A 24,010-nucleotide genomic window follows, 5' to 3' on the forward strand; every position below is an offset into this window, starting at 1 on the left:
TGAGTATCTTTTCGAAAATTCCGATTTTTCCCTGCTGTGGAACACGCTCCTGTATACCGCGGAGGGAAAGAGTAGGTCGATGACGCCCCAGTATACATTTTTCCTGTTAACGTTTATTAAAGGGGCATGGAATGAGGGGAGAATTTTTTATTTTTTTTACCTTTTTTAATGTATTATTTTTTTACTGTATAAATCCTGTCCTAGCGAACATATTACGCCCACGACAGACGGTTTAATCCCTCGCTCGCGCGATACGCTCCGCTTTTCTGTGGAGTCCACGTGACAAGCCAGAGAACTCGCGTGACGATGTGACGAGGCACCTGCATCCACTCAGAGGAGGGATCGCGGTGTGACGTCGGCCGGGATCTGTCATCGACACGGCGAAGGTGGCGAGGTCGGAGCGTCGTCTGCTGCGTACGTTTGTCGAAGTTTCTTCTGACAGACGCTTGTGCTCGGCAGCTCGGGTTGCGGTCAGGCGCGGATCTATGGGGGTTCAGGGGTCTGGACCCCCTCAATTACAGACTTGAACATAGGGTTCAGTGGACCAATCCCAGCATGCACGTGGCATTTGTCCACATGGACCCTACCTCCCCTCGGGAAAATCTTATATCCGCCCCTGGCTGCGGTGCAGGTGCTTATTTTTCTTCATGGAGGTTAAGTGTCAGCAAATGTCCATGGCTTGCTTTGCCGTTTGCATTGCTCGCTCGCGTCAGGTAGATTCAGCGACGGAGCAAGATATCGCTTCAAATATATTCAGAAGTCGGCGTCAACCGATTTCACGACGCTCGGTGGTGACTCGTACTCAGTCTCATTGAACTGTAGACTGCATTTCGAAGTTCAGTGCCAGATTTTACATCCTCGCGTTGAATCAGGGCAAGTCACCTACTTCTTACTGGCTCATCTGCCGGAACCTTTTGCATCTGAAAGTCGCGCGTCCTTTTTGTTTTCGTTTGCGCAGCTTCGAACTCCACACGGCATCACTGTAGGCCTCCTGAATGAAGCGCACACTTGTGTAACACACGAGTACGGGCAATTATACATGCTCTATGCTCTGCCTTGATGAAATGGAACAAAAACGAGAGACGCATGAAAACGCAAATAGCCACATTGAACACCGCCACATACGAGACGCCGATGCCGACGTACAGCTCGAAGCAGAGTTAACTGGAACGCCGCTTCGACCTGCAGAGCAAGAGGGGAGCCACCCTGGCGGCCTTTAGCAGAAATAAAGGGAGAGGGCGTTTCGACATTTCCATTCCAGTCGGAGGGGTGTTCGCTGTGGTGTGCCGAGCAGTGCCCAGTCAAGCTGGCGTTATCAACGCTGCGCCTGTTTGTGTTTTGGGCGGGCGATTGTGTCTGAGATAATGCGGAGAATCGATGTCATGGCACGCGCCTGGAAACAGGTTTGCGCATGGCCACGCGTCATCCGAAACGCTCATTGTGTGATCGAATGAAATGAATAACAACTTCTCTTTACTGTGCTCAGAATAGAGGATGCGAAGAGACTTGAAATAATCAACAATGGTAATCGCGAAACCATGGTAATGAGTTTTTAAATAATAACAAAACAATGCTTTCATGGTGTAGCATCTCGCGTTTCTCGGGAGCTTCTCGGAAGAACAGCCAATTAGTACACACAAATATTTGTGTGCATGCTGGCACACAGTGCAGGGAGTCACCGTGAAGGTTTTCTATTATTGGTAAAGTGAATGATGATCAGAGCTAGACAAATTCACCATGACCTTTGTCCTCACTTCAATGTCCGTCAGCAGAGGTTCGTCCCTACATCGACTGCACGTTCCCCAAATTTGCCTCTCTCACCTTTCGTAAATCGCATTTTGATTTTTTTTTCTCCCACATCAATCCTTTTTCTGAAAATTTTCCTCATCTGGGTCACTTCACCTTAATTTTAATTTTGGAAGTCTCGGAGAGGTGAGAGACGACTGGTTCGCACGTGCTAACCCGGCGCGCGCCATCGGTATATCATCGATTCTTCGCAATCCCTCAGACAGGGTCGTCCAAAACCAACGAGCGCAGCGTTGATAACGCCAACCTGATTGCGCACTCTTCGGCACGCCACAGCGAACACCCCTCCGATAAGAATGGAAATGTCAAAACCTCCTCGCCCTTTATTTCTACTAGACGCCGCCAGGGTGGCTCCCCCCTTGCTCCGCTGGTCGAAGCGGCGTTCCAGTTAACTCTGCTTCGAGCTGTACATGCAGTACGTACTCTCTTCTCGTAGACGCACGCAATGATGATAAAAGAACCACCGTAACGTGCCATCGGTAAACAGATACCATTTATTTTCAAATAAATGTTTATTTTCCTGTTTGATATCTTACAATGAATAGGAGTGAACATGTATTCCAGGCTGCACGCAATATTGGTCCAATACTGGCACTATCCAAGTTTCATTGGGCCTAAGGAGGCCCAGTCAAGCCAATGAAAAGCCGAGAAACGGCGCTCTATTGACTCTGTTGGTGTTATCCCGGCTCAACCAGAAGTATGCAAAACTAATATGTTAGAAAATGACCAGAATACCAAAAGTTGTTATTGCAGTTTGATGCCATGTCGCCCATATAATTACGTTCTGGGGTTGCTCAATGAACGATGGCGCTTCATTGGCGCTACATTGGTTTGTTATCAAACCAAAGTGCCAAAGCTTTCAACTAATGCACCTTCACTAGCACTCCATTGGTAATCCCTAGTGGAGCATGGCTGTATTTTAATATTCCCAAAATCCGTCATATGAGGGGCAAAACCCAGAATAGAATTTATAAAATATAATTTGTGGTCCCGCAAAATATTGTGGCAACAAATATTTACTTGTACGGTTGATATGGTGTTAATTTTGAAATTATTCGAGTAACACACTTCAAGCCACGCAGAAAAATTATCGGTCTTATGACCATTGGACCAATGATGGTGTGCTGCTTGAGATAGCACGTCGCTCCGCCGAGAGGAGACGAATTTTTCGCAGCGAATGAGATGTACCTCCGGTGTGACGTTACAGGACTGGAGGAGTGGCCTGGAGATGTTTTCTACAATTAAATTGTGTTGTAGTGGGACCTTATTGAGCTGAAATATTTTTCGTGTATCCTTTTCATGTGCCATTTCACGAAATACGAGCGGTCTTTATACAGTTTGAATACCTTTTCCATGCTCCTTTAAAAACTCCCAACCTATCACAAACGTACTGAGATGCTTCTGCCACGTCCTTGTAAAACCTTGTAAATTTTTTCCATCGGGGATCTCCAGGTGAAGGTGGCGACACGGTGAATCCGGTGTTCTGTACCTCCATCGCAGACTCTAGCCTGTGCGTAATACAGTATTTCTGGGTACAGAGAGGTGTTGCAAATAAAGCTTCTGTTTAAGATAGAAAATTATCTTCCAGACCATGCTGCTAGGGATCCTTTAGCTGACTAAGCCTTATGTCCCATTCATTTCTTCCGTCACATCCTTCAGAGAAGTTCACTCCGAGATATTTCCCAATTGCCTAGTCCATGTTGCTCGGACGAACTGCGCCGGAGTTTCCTGCCAATGCCCTAACTGTTGCAAATAGAGGAGGAAGCGGATGGCAACCGGCACGAGCCAGTGTTTTTTTGGTTTGTGGACATTAAACGATGGCAGACGTTGGTAACGGGTCTCCGAGTGTCCCTTCCTTGAGTTACTTTTTTTGGTGCCTAAAGCCGAGAATAACCCGCTCTCTATACTCGGAAGGACGACCGATTCTCCTACAGGCGTTGACCTGGTTTCCCCTTTCGTTGCTCCGGGACTGCCTCCTTCGTCAAACATGGAAACTGGACCGTGCATAATCGATCGACTACTGCAACAGCGAGCCCCTGTCCGGGAGAAGATAATGAGACTAATATCCGAAATCACAGTTCTTCTCGGCGAGGCAACTTCTGTCAGGCTCCTGGAGTGTAAGGCAGCATTGCTCAATCGGAACGCCAAAGTCCTGCGACACTTAGATCGACTCATCTACGAGATAATCGACTTGGAACAATTCGAAAGCGAGAATCGGGAGAAGCGGGAATCATGCGATTCGCACGATGAGCTGATTGCCGTCATTCTGGGACGTGCCAAACGATTCTTCCGGCCATTCGACGGTTAAAACAACGTTCGCTACTCCGTTTCCTAGTTTCCTATCGATACGGCGGGTTGTTCGATGGAATCACCGCAGCCAGCCACCAACGTCACAGACGTCACTTCGAAATCCCCAATGTCAGCCTCTGTTCATTCGAGCGCATATCGACGACATTTTTCAACGTCGCGTTTTGCGTGGAGACCGCCCGATGGAGAATCGGACGAAGATAGCAGGGACGACGAGCCAAAGGGCAGCTGCAAGTGCCAGGAAGAGGGCCGCATAGGAGCTGATTGCACTACTGACCCCGTGCCACGAATGAAACCCCATGGCAAGCCTGCGGAGACACCATATCTTTTTCTTGCCCTATTAACGGGTGATGACATGCCCAAGAATTAGGGACAAAACGTAAAGCAGGCTTCACCTAAAACGTCTCCCATAGAGCCTGTGTATTCTGGAACGAAAAACGCGTGCTACATATTCTGCTGGCAGCGCTTTGCATTCGTTCTTTAATTGCATCTTGCCTCTGCTGGAACAAAACTTTTGAGCAATTTTTTGGGCATGAATAGTGGCATCTTCAAGGTTCCATTCGGGTTCCAAATTCTGAATCTGTAAAGGGGCCTTCCATCGCCGCACGAACGCGTTGCGGCGAAGCCTACGTTCAAGGCCACGCGCAACCACAGGTTTGGGAAATGGCTCGCCGCAGAAGAGACTACAACAGATAAAGAAGGCAAACAAGAAATAACAATACGAGGAGCAAAGATTTGTGTGTTACCTCACGTGGTAAGGGTATAGGATATAAACAACTAAAAACTTGACAGCAGTTAGGAGAACTAACATCGTTGAGGTTGTAATATAGAGCAAACGTGTATACATTATGGCTGTTACGAAGTCTGTTGGTATCATCTGCTAAACTGTGAGCAATCAAACAAAACATAAAATAAAGGTGTGGTCGGAGTGAACGGCACAACAAAGACAACAATAAATGATGACGATGAGATGGGTGTTTCACCGCGGAGGTGCGTACCCTACCCCACTGCACGTGGAACATTGTGTGAAGATGATGAACGAAGAATGAAAACACAAGAAAGAACTAAAATGAACAGCAGAAAATGGACCGACGACAGCTTAAGACGACATGTACTACTTTGCACAGGAAAATGTGATATCTGAGGTTCTACGATGTGCTAGGGTTGTCAAACCAAGTTTATCGCGGATAGGTTCATAATTATAGACACCAATGTGTCGGTCATAGAGAATGTCAATGACTCCAAGGGATTCAATGTTGTCATTCGGTCAATCTCTTATCTTTGAAAATTAGTGAAGCTAATTAAGTATACCATTTTAGTTAGCCATCGAACACTGATGAGACCGGCTAGGAAAGATATCCGAAAGGCCAGGTATGTTACGCGCCCAAACGGCGCGTCCGGGGCTCTCATAAATTTTTAATAACTGTGGCACCTAACAAAGGACAACCTGTATATCCTCATGTGTTTACATACTGACTCCCGGAAGAATTCGAGGCTCGTTCGAGTAGACCGAATGTACAATCGTATTTATGAAATAGCGCACAAAAAAAAAAGGAAACGAAAAAAAAATGACATGGTTGCAAAATTTGAGACATACACAAATAAAAGATTTGACTAAAATTGACTAACGAACCAACATTCAGTTTGATTGTAGAAACAAGGTATTTTGAGGCACGATAGATCAGTAAGTTGACTGAATGTTGGCGTGGATATGTCACGGTGACGTAGATGGTGTCGTCTAGACGAAAAAAATGCTGAAGGCTGAAGGCTCGGCAGTGCAGAGAACCTACGGATACGCATGTAACATAAGGGAAGTAGGACAACCATGCACACACGCGCATGACGCTGAACTATAAAACCGATCTATATATTCCGAAACTCAGAGTGGATGAACACACCGTTTGTATAGACTGCCGGTTTCGTTTCTTCTTTCTCGCTCTCTCCTTTTTCCTTTCTCTTTTCTTTCTCTTTTCTTTTTTTTTTTTGGGGGGGGGGGCTTATTAATACGTGAAGACAATTTATGATACAGCTATTGGATGTCAGGGTGCTCGCTAACGCAGGAGCCTCTCTAGCGAGCAAAGCGCAAAGGCGGTCACGTGGTCCGTTTGTATTACAACACATTACTCTGCTGCCTTTTGACCACAATAATGCTCGTTGCCTTGTCAATGGCATCTGCATTTTTTAGACACTGTAGATATGTCGTTCACCTCGAAACTACAAAAAAGTTAAGAAATCACGACTTTCTGCTGTTTTTGTTTGATTTGCGATTATCTGGCGACTTTCTGTTGTCGTCATCTCTCAAAATCTATCAAAATAAGCACAATTTCAGACAACGAAAAAAACAAAATAGAAAAGTAAAGAAAATATATCTTTCTGCTTTCCTGTCTTTTATTTTCCATACTTAATACAGCTAAAGCCGTAGTGGCTCAGATCTATCCCTACTGCAGCCTAATGCCGCGTGCTTTTCGACAGCAGTACTCCTGGCTTTTCTTTTCGTCAGTGGAGAGGGTTCTAGCAGGTGTGCTGTCTTATCAGCGTAGTTCTTCTGAAGATTTACAATCTTGATCTAGACGTACATGCTCGCGCTTTCAGCAGACTGCTTGGGACTGTGTTGTTCGCTATCGCGTCTTTTTTCATTCGATCATCTTTGTTTCTGTATATGTGAAGAAAAGTTCATTGACCGGTTGATAAGCAACTGCGTGCACCACGTAAAAGTCAGCTGTGTAGCATCGATTGCTAATACGTATGAGTTGAATAAATACGAATGAAGCACGATGAACATTTGATTTACACATAAGAGTTAGTGACGTCTTCATTTTGGGAAAAACTTCGGATGGCTGCATATGCGATCACAATGTCCTCCTTTTAACGTTGAAGCCTAAATAATCGGGGGCACTCCAAACCACGTTACTCAAGCTGTGACGCAACATTTGCCTCAGCTTGCCGTCGTCTGGATCTTTGGACGTCGTTCCCGATTTCCGTTCTTAGCTCACCTCGCGTCATAGAGTCCACATCTAACATGCGTGAAACGCGCTGGTTGAGTTCGACACTTATACGTTGCCTCTTTCCTCTTGGATGCCATCTTCTTCCCAGTACATGACGTCACGTTTTTGATATCTCCTAGCCTGTAGCGCAGATGAATTTTCTTCTATCCTTTAACATATTTTAGCCCATCCCATGCTGCGTCCCATTTGTTTGTTCGCCGATGATGTAGGTTCTCTAAAACACAATTTTTCTTTTTCAGTCCTTGGCTAGAAGGCCATCCTAGTCAGCGCTGCTGCATGTGGCTCATCGCGGCGTAATGCGAAAAAACAAGTATATACGGGGTCACGCTCTACTGTCCGTACCCCTTGCATTTGTTTCCCAGATCTAGAAACATAGTTATGACGTTTAACGTCTCCTGACGCAGATCTTTCCCTGCAGTATCTTGCTCAAATTCTTTTACCACACTTCTAAAAAGATCCCACAAGTGTACTAGTTCATCTCTGGTGTCTGAGGAAAGGACTGGAGTCACAAGGCGTGGTAAATTATCAAGAAGTAAATCGACATCCTTTCCTGTTAATGATGTGAATTTAGCAACTTCCGTTTTGCTGTCAGTGAGCAGTCTGACGTCCGCGCCAGTTTCCTTTATAATGTCCACCAGTTTTCTCACGGACGTGTCTTTTCCTTTTGGATCGCGCACTCTATTAGCAGTGTCTACGTCCTGCATTTCCAGAGCAGGTTTTCAAGAAGCTGCTCGACTATTCGTATCTACATGTGCAAAACATCAGGGACAATGAAGCGGGGTTCGATAGAGAACAATGGGGGGTGCCGCACTGAGTTTTTCATGTTGCCGTACATCCGCGTCTGCTTTCCACTGGCCGAATAATAACTTGTGAGTGTTTGTTTCACAAAACTGATTATCATAATACTACCTAAGAGGATCGTTAATTCAAGAGCTTATATGCATTCCATTACCGATGTCAAACAATTTAAGAAATGCTTATGCGACCATTGCAGGCGGAGGGGTGACGTGGAAATTGGAGCGATCTGCATGCCTACACTGGCGGCACTTTGCTGGGGGAAGGGATGAAGAGGGGGAGATGAAGAAGAAAGGCTCACGCGTCTGGCTGGCATGACCATTGCGCTGCATTGCCTTTTTTCAATTTCCACTTTGTACGTGTTGTCACTGTTTGCTCCAGTTGACCAAAATCTTTAATGTACTTGTTAATTTACCTCCACGTATCTGCCCATTTTTTTATGTGGTTGTATGCTGCTATGTTAACATTATGCTACGAAATGCTAACCTCCCGTTTGTATTGCCTCCATGGCCAACAGGGGAAATAAATACATGAGTCTAGTAGAGTAGGTCTCACAGCAAAACAACCGTCCACCTTCCGCGTACATGCTTTGAGAGCGATAAGAGATAAGAGCGATAATCAGCTTCTTTTGCGGGACTCGCCGATGCCACTCGACTACTGAAGTTTCCCTCTCTCTCTTTGTTTTTTTTTATTTTCTTTTTTTCTTACAGCGGTTGCAGACCGGCCACTGCTGCACGGCTCATGATGTACTCGTACCGGGGCATCAAGCGCGGAATTATTATTTTATCTGTATCTTGTTGAGTTGCCCGCTTCATCACGACTTCTGCATTAACCAGACAGAAAGGCGAGGGCGATTACAGCAGCTATCAACGAAACCCGTGCACAAAAGTGACAACCGACTTATTGTTTTCTTTGATTTTATTGACTTTTTTTTTCCTCCATACTTCATCTAATGAAATCATTCCTTGTTCATCAAGATATCTACTGGACCTGATAGCACTGCGGTCTTGTCTTGAGTAGGAAGTATGGGACGTTGCCAAAGCTTATTCACTCTGCGCGCGTTCTTGCTATTGTTCCTGTATGCAAGAGCTTTTGTGCCCCTATTTTCTGCGGCTGAGAATTCTGGGAGTCTGCGACGGGAGTACGAGCTGATGGGCCTTCCTATATGTCTTCAGACTGCCTGTACGCCATAGAACGAATAATTGCTAAAAGGGTATTCGATAATCTGTATGGGAATATACAAGGAATATATTACACGTCCGTGAGAAAGCTGGCAGAGATTATAAAGGGATCTGGTGCGAACGTCAGACTGCTCACTGACAGCAAAACCGAAGTTGCTAAATTCACATCATTAACAGGGAAGAATGACGATTTACTTCTTGAGAGTCTACCACGCCTTGCGGTCCCAGCCCTGTCCTCGGACACAAGAGATGAACTAGCACAGTTATGGGGTCTTTTCAGAGGTGTGGTAAAAGAATTGAGCAAGATACTGCAGGGAAAGATCTGCGTCAAGAGACATTAAACGTCCTAACTATGTTTCTAGATCTGGGAAACAAATGCAAGAGGTACGGACAGTAGAGCGTGACCCCGTATATACATGTTTTTTCGCATCACGCCGCGATGAGCCACATGCAGCAGTGCTGACTAGGATGGCCTTCTAGCCAAGGACTAGAAAAGATAAATTGTGTCTTAGAGAACCTACATCATCGGCGAACAAACAAATTGGACGCAGCATGGGATGGGCTAAAATATGTTAAAGTTGGAAGAAAATTCGTCTGCGCTACAGGCAGGCTAGGAGATATCAGAAACATCACGTACTGGGAAGAAGGTGGCACCCAAGAGGAAAGAGGCCATGTTTAAGTGCCGAACTCAACCAGCGCGTGTCACGCATGTTAGATGTGGACTCTATGACGCGAGGTGAGCTAAGAACGGAAATCGGGAACGACGTGCAAAGATCCAGACGACGGCAAGCTGAGGCAAATGTTGCGTCACAACGTGGTTGCGTTCAGTAACGTGGTTTGAAGTGCCCCCGATTATTTTGGCTTCAACGTTAAAAGGAGGACATTGTGATTGCATATGCAACCATGCGAAGTTTTTCCCAACATGAAGACGTCACTAACTCTTATGTGTAAATCAAATGTTCATCGTGCTTCATTCATATTTATTCAACTCATACGTACTAGCAATCGATGCTACACAACTGACTTGTACGTGGTGCACGCAGTTGCTTATCAACTAATCAATACATTTTTCTTCACACCTACAGAAACAAGGATGATCGAATGAAAAAAGACGCGACAGCGAACAATACAGTCCCAAGCAGTCTGCTGAAAGCGCGAGCATGTACGACGGCTGGATCAAGATAGTAAATCTTCAGAAGAAATACGCTGATGAGACAGCGCACCTGCTAGAAACCTCTCCACTGACGAAAAGAAAAGCCAGGAGTACGGCTGTCGAAAAGCACGCGGCATTAGGCTGCAATAGGGGTAGATTTGAGCCACTACGGCGTTAGCTGTATTAAGTATGGAAAATAAAAGACAGGAACGCAGCACGATGCGTTTTTTTTTTTCGTTGTCTGAAATTGTGCTTATTTTGATAGACTTTGATAGATAGAACAGAAAGTCGCCACAAAATCGCAAATAAAACTCAAACAACAGAAGCCGTGAGTTCTTAACTTTTTTTGCAGTTTCGAGGTGAACGACATATCTACAGTATCTAAAAAATGCAGATGACATTGACGAGGCAACGAGCATTATTGTGATCAAAAGAGAGCAGAGTAATGTGTTATAATACAAACGGAACACGTGACCGCCTTTTCCAATTGCGCTTTCCTCCCTAGAGAGAGGCTCCTGCGTTCGCGAGGAAGCCTGACATCCTGTAGCTGTACCATAAATTCTCTTCAGGTATTAATAAGCCCCCCCCCCCCCCCAAAAAAAAAAGGAAGAAAGAAAAAGGAAAAAGGAGAGAGCAAGAAAGAAGAAACGAAACCGGCAGTCTATACAAGCGGTGTGTTCAGCCACTCGGAGTTTCGGAATATACAGATCGGTTTTATAGTTGAGCGTCACGCGTGTGCGTGCATGGTTGTCCTACTTCCCTCATCTTACATGCGTATCCGTAGGTTCTCTGCACTGCCGAGCCTTCAAGCCTCCAGCATTTTTTTTCGTCTAGACGACACCATCTACGTCACCGCGACATATCCACGCCAACACTCATTCAACTTATAGACCTATCGTGCCTCAGAATACCTTGTTTCTATAAGCAAACTGAATGTTGGTTCGTTAGGCACACTTTAGCCCGCCAATTTTAGTCAAATCTTTTATTTTTGTATGTCTCAAATTTTGCAACCATATCCAATTTTTTGTTTTTTTTTCTGCGCTATTTTATAAACACGATTGTACATTCGGTCTACTCGAACGAGCCTCGAATTCTTCCGGGAGTCAGTACAGAAACACATAAGGATATACAGGTTGTCCTTTGTTAGGTGCCACAGTTGTTATTAAAAATTTATAGAAGAGCCCCGGGCGTGCCGTTTGGGCGCATAACATACCTGGCCTCTCGGATATCTTTCCTAGCCGGTCGCATCAGTGTTCGATGGCTAACTGAAATGGTATACTTAATTAGCTTCACTAATTTTCAAAGATAAGAGATTGACCGCATGACAGCATCGAATCCCTTGGAGTCATTGTACATTCTCTATGACCGACGCATTGGTGTCTATAATTATTAACCTATCCTCCATAAACTTGGTTTGACAGCCCTAGCACATCGTAGAGCCTCAGATATCACATTTTCCAGTGCAAAGTAGCACATGTGTCGTCGGCAGTGTACCGCCTCAGTGGCGGTGAATCGCCCACCCCATCACCATCCAATGTATGTGTGTGTGTGTGTGTCGTCTTAAGCTGTCGTTGGTCTATTTTCTGCCGTTCATTTTAGTTCTTTCTTGTGTTTTCATCCTTCATTCATCATCTTCACATAATGTTCCACGTGCGGTGGGGTAGGGTGCGCACCTCCGCGGTGAAACACCCCATCTCATTGTCATCATTTATTGTTGTTTTTGTTGTGCCATTCACTCCGACCACACCTTTGTGTTATGTTTTGTTTGATTTCTCACAGTTTAGCAGATACCAACAGACTTCGTAACAGCCATAATGTACACACGTTTGCTCAACGATGTTAGTTCTCCTAACAGCTGTAAAGTTTTTAGCTTTTTATATCCTATACCCCGTGAAGTAACACACAAATCTTTGCTCCTCGTATTGTTATTTCTTACTTGTCTTCTTTATCTGTTGTAGACTCTTCTGCGGCGAGCCATTTCCCAAACCTGTGGTTGCGCGTGGCCTTTAACGTACGCTTCGCCGCTACGCGTTCATGCGGCGATTGAAGGCTCCTTTACATGTTCAAAATTTGGAACCCGAATGGAACCTTGAAGATGCCATTATTCATGCCCCAAAAAATGCTCAAAAGTTTCGTCTTGGCAGAGGCAACATGCCATTAGAGAACGAATGCAAGGCGCTGCCAGCAGAATATGTAGCACGCGCTTTTCGTTCCAAAATACACAGGCTCTATGGGAGGCGTTTTAGGTGAAGCCTGCTTTACGTTTTGTCCCTAATTCTTGGGCATGTTCGCCCATCTCTATGAGCATCTCGCCCGGCGTGATTATTGCCAAGGACGACGCTGTTCCTGTCGAAGCCTGGAATCAAGAGCTCCGTGTGCCTTTCGCTCCTTTCTGCCAGATAGGACTGTGTGACCTCCCCAAGAGTGGCAGCCTGCGACGTGCACGGCATACAGTATCAACGATTTCTCCGAAATCTGAAGTGAGAATCGCGCTTGATAGCAGAGGCTTGAGAAAATGCGCCCAGACAGGGTATGGCAAAAGGTCTGCCTTTCCACAGTCGAACCCCCACAGCTTGCTGGACGACCCCAGCCCTGAGAGGCCATCGGTCCGCGTGGTTCGACCGGCCGTGGCTGAGCGCCGTGAGCCAGCAATTCAGTTTGCGAATGTGGCCAACAAGAACGGCTACGACTCTATCCACAAGACAGCACGTTCTTTCTCCCGAGGATGCCATATCGTAGTGGCAGCTGCGGGAGGAGCCCGTGGACTGGACATCAAGGATTTTCGTTACGCCGTCAGTTACGCCCGGGTTCAGACCATCGACAAGTACGTCCACCGTGTCAGGTGTACTGGACATTTGGAGAACCTGTGCCGAGCAACGTCCTTCCACGACTCCTATGCTAGTGGCCCTACTGCGAGTTCGCTCATGAAGACGCTGCTGGACTTCCCGCGGGCGGTCCCCAGTCGACAGGTGGAAGCACGAAGCGAAGTATGGTGGGACCGGTGGCGTTACCGACGGCGCATCACCACAACGCCGGCCGGGGAACATGTTGAGAAAAGAGGAAGAAGGGGCTGATAGCGCGCGCCGGTGGCGCGAGCTGGGATTTGGTTTTTGCTTGTTGTTGATAGTGAGTAAAAACGCTTGAAGGCAGTTCGGCTCGGTCGCTCCTTCCTCTTCGTAATACAAGCTTTGGTTGTCTTCCAGTTAACGAGGGCACCTGACGCTACACAATATCGTCTCACGTCCTCCGCTGCTTCATTCATGCATTCCTTGGAAGAGGAGACCAAAGCGACATCTGCGCAGGCGAGAAGTTCAGCGATGTCAAATCGAAGTCCCAGTATATCGGTGTTAGCAATAATTGTTCGGCAGAGCGGCTACAAGTAAAGCTTTACTTTGGTTTCGTTGTACTTCCGTCTATAATCAGGCTCGTCGTCAGGTCCCGGTAACAAGTTTGGATCCATTTTGCCATATAATTTCCTCTCTCACACCGCTGTGTGAGCTGAAGTAGGAACTCATGACACACTCTATCGAAAGCTGAGATCTAGCTGCAGGACTGCCAGTCCCATGCAAAAATCTGGAGTGGGACCACTTCAAAGTCGTTTATTGGACAGGTCCCACTTTGTATGTGGGACCATTTAGTGACTGGGGCCAGTTGAAAGTGGAACCAGTTTCACAATGGTCCCACTTGAAGTGGAACCAGAGGAATTCATCCAGTGGTCCCCTCTGCTAAGTGGTCCGGGATTCGGCTGAATGCATGACCGAAAATAATAATCCGTAGAAATGCACATATTGCTCAAGTAAACACTGTTTATTCTGCTACAAGCATACACTGAGCAGAAATAAATAATCAATAAATATACATGTGCATAGTCTAGTGCTACTAGTACATGTCTGATCCCCCCCCCCCCCCCCCAGATAACACAAAATTATCCGAGGAATGTCTCTGGGACGGAATTTCGGAGAATGGGGACGAATGTCAGCGGATGTTGAGGACGACCGAGTGATGTGCGAGTTTCGTTCGATACAAGTCCAACTCCGATGGATGTAGGATGGGAGTTGCCTCAGGACAGAAGCCGCCGATATTTCGAACAGAGACTGTTCTTCTTCTGGGCCCAGAAGAAGAACAGTCTCTGTTCGAAATATCGGCGGCTTCTGTCCTGAGGCAACTCCCTTCCTACATCTCTACCGGTTCGCTGGATTTCTACCCACCTCCGATGGATGTAGTTTTTCGTGTTATAGGGACGTCCATTGGGATCTCTATTGGACTTCTAGGAGTCCTTATTGGGATGTTATGCATTCACTAGAAGCGGGCACCCCTGCACAGCATGTCAGCTCTGCTGAGCTGCTAGCCTTATTGATATTACCGTGTTCAACATGGTAGAGGTTTCCACACAGCTTCGATCAGGACATGTGCTGGTCGATGCTGTTTGAGAGGAGCCTTGTTGAAGAGATCACTGTCATTAAACAAAACAAAATGCTCACTTGTTTCGACATAATCAACGCTCGTCCTTTATTAGTTCGCAAACTAGTTTACATGTATAATAACAGTGATAAATTCAATAGCTAAGCCAGTGGCGGATCCAGACTATTGGTTACGGGGAGGGCGGTTTCGTTGTCGAAGCGCGAGTGGGGAGGGGAGAAATGGAAGTGCGTAGTTTGTTAAATATTTGTGTGTGTGTATGTATATATACACACATATATATACACACATTAGCAGTGTAGATTTAGAGTGTATACTGAAACACAAACTGTGGGGGGCACGTTCCTGAAGTGTATAAACGTTTGTAACGGTTTGCTTGAAAAGTGTTACACCTAAATACTTTGCACATACAGTAGCACGCGAACGTTGGAAAACACCTAATGCTGTCAAGTGAATCTTGATAACTGCTGACCAAGTGCTTTATCTCCGTGAGATATATTTTTGGGATTGGTACGAGTTTGGCCAAGGTATGCGCACCATACATGGTCGCCAAGCTTTTGCGTATCATTGACTGGCAAAAGGCTGATATACCGAGAAAGTTGCTTTGTTGGTCAAGCAACCTGCTGCCACGCATTTGCCATGCGCTTCCCCACAATGGCCATTGGCCAGTGTGGGACATTGCTCTGTATTCCTGAACTGTATTTAATTTTATATTTTTCACTGAATGTTGACGTTAGTTGTCAACCACAGCAAGTGCATTCCTCACTATTTGCACCCTTATTATTTATGCACTTTTGAAAACTGCACATTGCGCTTTGTCCGAAAACAACTAAATTACTTAATACATTGGCAGAAATCTGGCCAGCGTGTTTGTACCGTACATGGCATCCAATCGTTTCCCAAACTTTGGTGTGCCAAACTATGGCCAAGCTCAAATTTTACTTTACTATATATATGTATATATATAAATGAAGAAAAATAGCATACGCTCTTTGGCTGCACGTTGAACATATGTTTATAAGTCCCAAACGTCGCCACACCAGCATTGGACAGCTGTTTCGGCCTTATTGGGCCTTCATCAGCAATGCGTAGGTGGGCGACGTTTGAGCGAGCGGCGTCGGAAGGTCACGTGGAACGTGATGTCCTCCCGTCAGGGTGAGTGACTCACCTCTGAAAGCCCAGTGCGAAGCCAGTAAAGTATTAAATGAAGAAAAATAACATACGCTCTTTGGCTGCACGTTGAACATATGTTTATAAGTCCCAAACGTCGCCACACCAGCATTGGACAGCTGTTTCGGCCTTATTGGGCCCCTTTCCCTTTTTAACGTCTCCCTATGTAATAAACTAGTGTTTGTAACTTCCCTAAAATCTGTTTCCGCGTCTTTTTTTTGAACTTCTGTAAAATTTCGTGGCCGTTTGATAATCCTTTTACCCCACCCTATATATATATATATATATATATAGGACAAATAGGTTAATATATCAGACGGCTACGAAGTTGAATAAAAGTGAAAGAATAAGACTTGGACTACAGATTACAGGAACGTTAACAAAAACTAATTTACTTAATGGGCAATTTAACACAGATTAAAAAAAGAATGGTCGACGTTTCGACAGTGGCACTGTCTTCGTCAGGACAAAAGAGGTACAAGGGTTGCATATTGCTTAAGTAGGTTCCCTGGGTGACGTCACAATCGGTGCAAGTATGCCACGTGGCAGTTGTTAGAGTCATATTCTGGAACATTCCGCAAGGTCAAGTCTGGGTGGTGATGTCATCTTTCTTGGGGAGCCAGCTCAGGGTGAGCTGTACTGAGGCCATATCTAAAAAGAAAAAAATGGAAATAAAAGGAAAAAATGGAAATAAAAGGAAAAAAATGGGAAAGTATATCCCATCTAGACGACCAGATTCCTTACTGTTGAAAGTACACCGGGATCTTCGTTAATGATTGATTGGAATTTGCAAATGAGGTAAGACTCGCGTTGTTCCCTGCCTCTATCGGAGCTAAAGTTTGATTGAAGAATAAAAAGGGCGACGTCATTTATTGAATGGCTAGGCTAGTTGAAATGACGAGAAACAGGAAGATTTGGCTTTTTATTAACGTCCGACCGGTGGTTGTTGAACCTGATCCGAAGAGATATTTTGGTTTGACCTACGTATTGTGCTTGACACGCGTTGCACTGAGTGGCATAAATGACGTTGGATGAATTACAGTAAAAGTCACCATGAATTTTGACGAAGAAATTAGAATTTGTGCTGTTAAGCACGTGGGCACTTCGCATTAGTTTGCATATTTGACATTTGCGGCCATGACTGCGGCCATCTGACTGACGAAGAATACCGTGGTGGCGATTAAGTATACTGTTGATGTTGGAAACATTATTGTTGAATTTTACAACGAGGTTGACGGAACCATTGTCTGGTTTGCGGTTGCGGTTTTGGAACAGGGCTTTGCGATCTGCCCTGCGGGCCTTCCTTATTGCGTCCTCAACTAAACTGGTTGGGAATTGGCGACTGATGAATGTTTGCTTGAGTTGGTTCAAATTTTTATCCAGATCACTGTCGCTGGAACAGATGCGTCTATAACGAAGTGTCTGGCTATAGGGGATAGCAAGTTTAGTGTGCCGCGGGTGGCAACTCTTGAAAGCTAGGTACTGGTGGGAGTCCGTAGGTTTACGGAACAGGTCCGTAGATAGGACCCCGTCCGTTAACTCAACTTGGACATCTAGGAAGTTAACAGTTAGAGCTGAGTTAGAATGCGTGAATTTGATAGACGGATGTGCTTGGTTAAAATTGCTAATGAATATATTCAGATCGTCCTCCGAATATGGCCAGACCACAAAGATATCGCCCAGAAAACGCTTGTACAACGTCGGGTTTTTCTCGCATTGGGACAGAAATGCCTCCAGAAATCCAGATTACCCATAAAGATGTTTGCATAATTCGGTGCCATCTTAGTGCCCATTGCCGTGCCACTGACTTGCAAGTAATGTTTACCATCAAATTCAAAGTTGTTATTTTTCAGAATAACGTTAAGGAATGTCCGAATATTTTAAAAACGCCCTTTGAGCTGCAGCGATGCCATCTTCGTGGGGGATGTTGGTATAGAAGTAAGAAATGTCTAGCGTGAACAGCAAACTTGAGGGAGGAGGTTGGCACTGACTTAATATTTCCAGGAAGTGATTTGTATCTTTAATGTAGGATGAAAGTTTTGGGGGTATACCTTCAAGAAGATAATCTACAAAGCTGGAAATATTTTCGGTAGCTGTACCGTTACACGAAACTATCGGGCGCCCTGGGTTCCCAGGTTTATGGATCTTGGGGGAGCATGTGAAATCTGCCTGGCACGGGAGATGTAAGATCTGCCGGAACGATGCGGCAACACCAGAGGACAGTCCTCTTTCTTTTTGGCTTTTTTTCCCTACATTATATATATAGATATATATATAGGGTGGCGTAAAAGGATTATCAAACGGCCACGAAGTTTTACAGAAGTTCAAAAAAAAGTCGCGGTAGGCAGGCAGGCCTGCGTACTGTTGATGAGGCCCAACAAGGCCGAAACAGCTGTCCAGTACTGGCATGGCGACATTTGAGTTACAAACATATGCTATACGTGCAACCAAAGAGCTCCGGCTATTTTTTTCATTTTATACTTCACTGGCTTTGCACTGGGCTTTCAGTGAGTGAGTTATGTCACCCTGACGGGAGGAATCACGTGTTATGTGACCTTCTGACGCCATCCACTCAAACGTTGCCTGCCTGCGTACTGTTGACGAGGCCCAACAAGGCCGAAACAGCTGTCCAGTACTGGCATGGCAACGTTTGAGTTACAAACATATATATATATATATATTACAATTTGATCGTGCACTCCCATCCGAGTACAGCTGTTTCGTCCTACTTGGGACTCGTCAACCCGGCGTAGGGAAGTGACACGATCTTGGGCCGGCACTAACAGTGCGTCTCGGCGAGACGTCAATGTTCCACGGTGAGAGCGTCACCTGTGGAGGCCGCAGTGCAAGCCAGCAAGTACATAACCAAAGGTAAAATAGCTAAAGCTGTATTGCTGCACGTGGAGCATATGTTTACAATTTGATTGTGTACTCCCAGCCGAGCGCTGCCAACTGCCACTGTCCATTCTCACCCTCTCGACTCTCGCCGTTTGAAGTTTGAATTTGTAGCCACCGTGGTGTCTTCATGGTTGATGCATCTGCATTGCAGCAGCCTCTAGAATTACCTTTTCTTCGTTTTTTTCGTTTTCTTTCTTCTAATGAACTATCTTAGATTTTGTCGTTGTTGAGATGTATTTTCTGACATTTCGCTGTTACCTCATATCTTGTGAACATATTCGCTTTCAGATGAGAATATATGCACGAATAAGTTACGGCATATAAATTTATCCCAGACGCGCGCACCTGGATAAAACGGAATAATAATATTAATAAATAATCAGATCAGAGTAAGAGATCAAACAAAACCAGAATGATATATGCCATGTGTGGGCAAGATGAAATCACAAAGGGGGAAGCAGGGAAACCGCCCAGCTTGGAATCTCATGTGGGAAAAAATTGACCATTCTGGGAACAAAATGGTACGTGTGAGGCTCCAGCTGGAACGTCTGGAACCATCTGAGACCAGAGTGGTACCACTGATGTGACCAAAGTGGGAACAGCCACACCACTTGGGAATTCAGCTAGGACCATCCACGTTCAACGGGAACCATTGCGGGACCATCAAACATCCAACTGGAACCACTCCAGATTCAACTGGAACCATTCTGGGACCAGTCCAGACTTTCGCCTAGGTTCAAGCATGGCGGCGGTGGTTTTCGCATTACAGTTCACTAGCCACTGTCACGCTTTGCTCTGATTCCATGATTTGATATTTGCACGTCACATTACTCATGTGCGACACCCTGATAAATGTTGTAACGTCCGTAGTAACGGCGAGTCTCACCGCCGTATTCTTGAACAAGCCTCGACTCGACGCTCCGCCTCGACTCCAACGAGTGGAGGAAAGTGGCGCTCCTCCACTCGAAGAGCCCGTGCGTTTCATGATACCGCTTGGGGATTCCTCCGCCAAGGCGCTCCTCGAGAAACCGTCCTCGAATAAAGCTGTAGTCTCGTCCCCAGCCGTCTTTTGGGGACCACTCGAAAATGAAAAATAAATGTAATTCTTTACTTTATTTCGACCAACGTGCATTACAAATACAAACACAAAGGTCTGCAAGTGTTTGAAGAAGGGTGCAGGTGTTTCGAACAGGGAAACAGACTGATAGGTTTCCTAGTTTTCTGGTCTGGCAATTACAACCACAACGGCAGCAGCTAGCTTAATGGCATGGTCACCTCGTATCAAATAATATGAAAGATGATGTCACTGCTTGTCTTCTTCTATTATGTTACAATATGTGGCGTGAATGACTGTTTGTTAGCGGATGGGTACGTTTACGCAACGCCTTGAGGGTATCTATAAACAATCAAACAAACAAAACAGATTTTACAACAACATCCCGAGCAAAGAATCGGGGAGACCATTCTTGGGGAGTCACCGCGAGCATGTCGTACGAACGTTTATGGCCCTCAATCGCGCTCTGCCTAAACGGTGGAGCCTGTCATCCCACCCAACAAACGGAATTCGTACTATTGGAACACCAACTACAAAAAAAAAAAAACAAGAGAAAAAAAACATGAATGGAAGATTTGTTGAGCCGTTTCGGTGATAGCTGGAGCAGGGGTTGGGCCAGCTTGATACAGTATAAAGATTACGGAAAAACATTGAGGAGGCAGATCAGATTTTTTTTTTTAGATATCCAGTCAATGCACTGTTTCTTTTTTTTTTTTGCAACACTTTTTGCGTGAAAACTTCCTTCAAACACACCTTTTTGTGCTAAATAGCGCGACAGAAGGAAAATTTATTACACCTTGTCTTGAAAAGTGTGCTTGCGAGAAGGTGTGGGATTTTTTCCACAACGCGGCACACCGTCGTTTCTGATTCACAATGTCTCCCGTGGCAGTTCGAAAAGTCCTCACGCCATAAAATCACATGTCGACGGGCAGCTGTAGCACAGGAGGTAGAGGCAGCCACGATTGCACACACATTTTCCTCCACTGGCAATGTATCCAAAAAGGCTTCGTACGGTTTTCTTGATGAAGCCGTACCGTATACCATATGAGGAACTTGTGATCATCAAAATGGTCAAAAAGAGTTTGATGGCCCCTTATTGAACGTTGTCGCTCAGTGGTAATGTTGTCAGCACCCAGTTAAAGGCCATCGTGGCACAAAACGCAGTCGATGGACGCAGCGAACGACCTGTCTTCCGCCATGACACCAGCCAAACTCGAGTTGAGGAGCGTTCTCGAGGTAGCACTGATGTTACCTCGAGATTTTCGAGGAATGCACGGAGAAATTCCTCCACTCGAGGAGCGTTTCGAGTCAAGGTCGATTTATGAAGCGCAAAACCGGCCTCGAGGAGCAGCTCGAGTCGAGTTTCGAGTCGAGGCTCGTTCAAGAATACGGCGGTGAGTATTCACAGCCGTAACTCAGCTGAGTAGCAAGCAAGAACACGAACGACGTCCAACTTTCCCTACGCCGATGCGCCTGGCGACGCTGCCACATCCGGGATTTTTCTCACTCGAAGAGTTTCGGTTTGCATTTCGCGTCGTGTATGAAGGCTAAAATCGAAACGTTGCTTGTCGTCAGATTACCTAGACGTCTAGCTCCAATGAATACTCACCTCTGATCAGCACCTCAGTAGCATTGAAACCGACGAGCCGCCATGTTACATCGCAACTTGTGGAACCCTCTAACATGCAGATGCACCATTTTCGTTCTGGTTCGTTTGAGAACCTCCTTGACTGGCATGATAGCACCTGTTTGGGGTTACAATTGCTATTGAAGCTGCTCAGGCACCTTTTTTGCCGTGGAAAAGGTACATCGTAGTTTTCGAGGAGGAAAAAGGTTCAAAATCTTCGCTCGGAATCTTTTTTTCTGAGAGAGTACGTTATTGTGTCTCTGCGTCTGTACGAACTGCGGATCGTGTTCAGAATTGTGAAGGAAGCACAAGGTTGAAGTGATGGAGTTGAATCAGGGTATTTTTACGGTATGTTCACTACAAAGTTTACGTAGTTACGTTTTTGCTGGACAGTCTAGGAACACTAATCGCAGCACAGTCTGTCTCTTCAACACGGTTCAACACAGTGTGTACTTGTGTGTTACGTCCGTTATTTGCTTAGTACTTTGTCATCGTTGTGTTTTACTTCTTCGTGCGCTTCTGATTAACCATAGCCGCGTCGCTGGTGTATCATTCTGACATATCAGAAAGGAATAGAAGTGTTTTCGGTGTACTGGAGAGGGAGTTGCAACACCGTGAGGACTGTAAATAGTATGCCGCTTATAGAGGCGGGCGTCTTAGAGACAGCCAATGGCTGGCGAAACTTACTTTTACGTAGGTGTGGCGTGTTAGGAGACAGTAACCTCAATTTATAGGTAATCTGTGTAACGTTTATAGAGGGTATTGCCCATAGGTTACAGGGTAATTTCTGAAATAGAGGGTAAAAATTTTGATATTTTTACCCTTTACCAGAAGGTACCAGATTTAGAGTGTATACTGAAAGACAAACTGTGGTGGGCACGTTCCTGAAGTGTATAAACGTTTGTAACGGTTTGCTTGAAAGGTGTTACACCTAAATACTTTGCACATACAGTAGCACGCGAACGTTGGAAACACCTAATGCTGTCAAGTGAATCTTGACCAAGTGCTGACCAAGTGCTTTATTTTTGGGATTGGTACGAGTTTGGCCAAGGTATACGCACCATACATGGTCGCCAAGCTTTTGCGAATCATTGACTGGCAAAAGGCTGATATACCGAAGAAGTTGCTTTGTTGGTCAAGCAACCTGCTGCCACGCATTTGCCGTACGCTTCCCCACAATGGCCATTGGCCAGTGTGGGACATAGCTCTGTATTCCTGAACTGTATTTAATTTTATATTTTTCACTGAATGTCGACGTTATTTGTCAACCACAGCAAGTGCATTCCTCACGATTTGCACCCTTATTAGTTATGCACCTTTGAAAACTTCACATTGCGCTTTGTCCGAAAACAACTAAATTACTTAATACATTGGCAGAAATCTGGCCAGCGTGTTTGTACCGTACATGGCATCCAATCGTTTCCCAAACTTTGGTGTGCCAAACTTTGGCCAAGCTCAAATTTTACTTTGTTGGCCAAAGAACTTGTTGACCAAGGACCTGCGAGGCCCCTGCCAACCTCTGGCCATTGGCGACTGTTTGCTTCGACAGAGCTTACGAGGACCACATCTTGAACCTCCGTTCCGAACATAAATTTCTCGTTTCTATTAAGAGTGTCTGGGTCAGATTATGAAATCTCTAGATGCACTGGAAATCATGTTTCGAGGCACAAATAATCAGACACCCCTCTATATCTATATATGTCCATTGTACTGTCAAGACTAGATCATAGATGAAGTGGATGAAAAGAACATATCAGAAAGAGAGATACACACAACACTACCGCACGTCTCCCTCCTTGTAATGTTGTGTCGGTGTTTCATCTCCTTGATCCAAGGACAACTACGATGATTCCCAGTCTTAGATTATGGACGCCTACGGCGGCACGGCACGTAGGCACCGCCTACGAGCCACTAGGCCATCCATCTCAGGTACATGGATCCAATACACCATCAGGAAATACGTACAGCGCTTGGAACGTTTCGAGCTACACCATTTAGGTGCCTGCCTTGATGGAAACGAGTGGTTACTGTAGAGTGGCGGAGGCCAAATCGTAGCACAGATGTGGTCCCGTGTGTTTCTTCCAGAGTTTGTAGTGCATCCCCATGTCTCTCTGCATGTTTCGTCCTGGCGACACCATTCAACTGTGTCGGTCATTGTTTTACGTCGATACGTGTCTGCTTTGCGGGTACAGAATTTCCCTCATAATTGTCGACTTCGTGCAATAAAAGCAGTCAATGAACTCACTGGAAGAATGGGATATAAAATTATAAAACACTAACTTGTGTACGGGTCTCTCTATCGACTGCTTTTTTTATTTTCTAGTGGACCCTATACCAGATAGATTGAAAAAATTCTCATCACCTGATGAACTGCGGCAACATGGTTGGACTGGAGTGCAAGGTCTTCCACTCAATGGACTGGACTTTCTTGTTGAGACTGAAATCGTCTATCTTAGAGGGAACCCGGACGAACGTAGGTAGACGATTTGTGTGAGGTGTTTTCAGTTCATTCGTAAATGTAACGAGTATTTAATTCAGTGATGGCACAAATGACCCCTAAGCTTCCCCCCCCCCCAATTTACGTTTCTTACGGCT

General features: G+C 45.5%; 1 protein-coding gene across 3 annotated transcripts in view; it reads left to right on the plus strand.

The window, feature by feature from the left end:
- Window positions 1-24,010, plus strand: part of LOC135396044 (phospholipid scramblase 2-like) — a 194,294-nt gene that overhangs the window by 15,687 nt on the left and 154,597 nt on the right. For all 3 annotated transcript variants that reach the window (XM_064627101.1, XM_064627102.1, XM_064627103.1), the window contains exon 2: window positions 23,739-23,888. In XM_064627101.1, the coding sequence (XP_064483171.1) occupies window positions 23,739-23,888 (150 nt within the window). The remainder of the gene's footprint in view (window positions 1-23,738; window positions 23,889-24,010) is intronic.

The sequence above is a fragment of the Ornithodoros turicata genome, chromosome 5 (genome assembly GCF_037126465.1).
Source record: "Ornithodoros turicata isolate Travis chromosome 5, ASM3712646v1, whole genome shotgun sequence".
Taxonomy (NCBI): Eukaryota; Metazoa; Arthropoda; class Arachnida; order Ixodida; family Argasidae; genus Ornithodoros; species Ornithodoros turicata.